The sequence below is a fragment of the Elephantulus edwardii genome, unplaced genomic scaffold, assembly GCF_000299155.1.
Source record: "Elephantulus edwardii isolate Elephantulus edwardi_28Jun2011 unplaced genomic scaffold, EleEdw1.0 scaffold00126, whole genome shotgun sequence".
NCBI lineage: Eukaryota > Metazoa > Chordata > Mammalia > Macroscelidea > Macroscelididae > Elephantulus > Elephantulus edwardii.
In genome coordinates, this window is record NW_006399876.1 from 1,303,946 (window position 1) to 1,305,415 (window position 1,470).

General features: G+C 58.8%; 1 protein-coding gene across 1 annotated transcript in view; it reads left to right on the forward strand.

Annotated features, from left to right (window-relative positions):
- MUC5B (mucin 5B, oligomeric mucus/gel-forming) overlaps positions 1–1,470 on the forward strand; it is a 66,097-nt gene that overhangs the window by 23,061 nt on the left and 41,566 nt on the right. The window contains exon 31 of the mRNA XM_006893356.1: positions 7–1,047. Within this exon, the coding sequence (XP_006893418.1) occupies positions 7–1,047 (1,041 nt within the window). The remainder of the gene's footprint in view (positions 1–6; positions 1,048–1,470) is intronic.

Here is a 1,470-nt window from a genome sequence, read left to right on the forward strand (position 1 = left end):
GGTCAGGTGGTGACCTGCACCCTCCAGGAGGGACTGATCTGCAGGAACGAGGACCAGCAGGGCCGCTTCCACATGTGCTTCAACTACAATGTGCGTGTCCTCTGCTGTGACGACTACCAGCATTGCAGGAGCACTTTGGGGCCCACGGCCACATCCAGGAGCACCTCCACCACAGTGGGGCCCAGGACCAGCCCCATGCCCACCACTGCCATGCCCATGGGCTCCACCTCACCCCACAGCAGCACCCGAGCTTCTACACCCACCTTGGGGAGCACCATCTCCTCCCAAACTTCAACACATGGCCCCGTGTCCATGACGGTTACATCACCCACCAAGTGTGAACCCCAATGCACCTGGACAGACTGGATGGACGAGAGCTACCCCTTGCCCTTGGACTCAGGGGGGGACTTTGAGACCTATACCAATCTCCGTGATGCTGGCATGGTCTTCTGTGACAGCCCTGTGGACATCCAGTGCCGCTCAGAGCTGAAGCCAGACTTGCCCCTGGAGGCCCTGGACCAGGTGGTGCAGTGCAGTGCTGCCTTCGGGCTGATCTGCAAGAACGAGGAGCAGAGAGGGACCCCCAAGTACTGCCACAACTTCCACATCCGCGTGCTGTGCTGTGACTACAATATGTGTTCCACCACCCCGTCCACCACTGTTGTGTCCTATCCAGGGTCCAGCACGTCCACGCTGGCTGCCTTTTCCTCTCCTGGCACCATGGTCCCCAGCTCCGCCTCCCCTAGCCCCTCCGCCACTTACACACCTTACCCCAGCGGGTGCCAGCCTGCCTGCTACTGGACAGGCTGGCTGGACATCAGTAAGCCCGAGCCAGGCCGATTTGGGGGTGACAAAGAAATCTACTACGAGATCAGGAATGCAGGGCACGGTCTGTGCAAGGTCCCGACAGCCATCCAGTGTGAAGCCGTGCTGTACCCAGGAGTAGCCCTGGAGACACTCGGCCAGAAGGTGTATTGCAGTGTGAAATTTGGCCTCATCTGTCGGAACAAGCAACAGAAGAAAGGCCAAATGTGTCTCAATTACCATGTGCGCATGCAATGCTGTGATGACACGAGCCACTGTAGCACCCCAGCTGGTCCCACATCTACGCACACATCAACTCTCAGCTCTGTGGGCCTCTTGTCCACAAGACCTGTCACATGGCCAGGAACCACCTCCAGAGAGATGCCGGTGTCCCCTCCTTGGACAGAGACACCTGCTTTCAAATCGTTATCCACCACGTCTCAGTTCTTTTCCACGAGAAAAGCCACTCTGCAGTCGACGCCAGTCCTAAAGTCCACCGGAGCCCTGACCATGCAAAGTCAATCATCTCCAGCCACGATGAGCACGGCACAGTCAGTACCCAGCAGGGAGACCCAGGGCACCACCAGCTGCCAGCCCAGGTGCCAGTGGACTGAGTGGTTTGATGTGGACTCCCCAACCTCGGGCGTCTCAGGCGGTGACATGGAG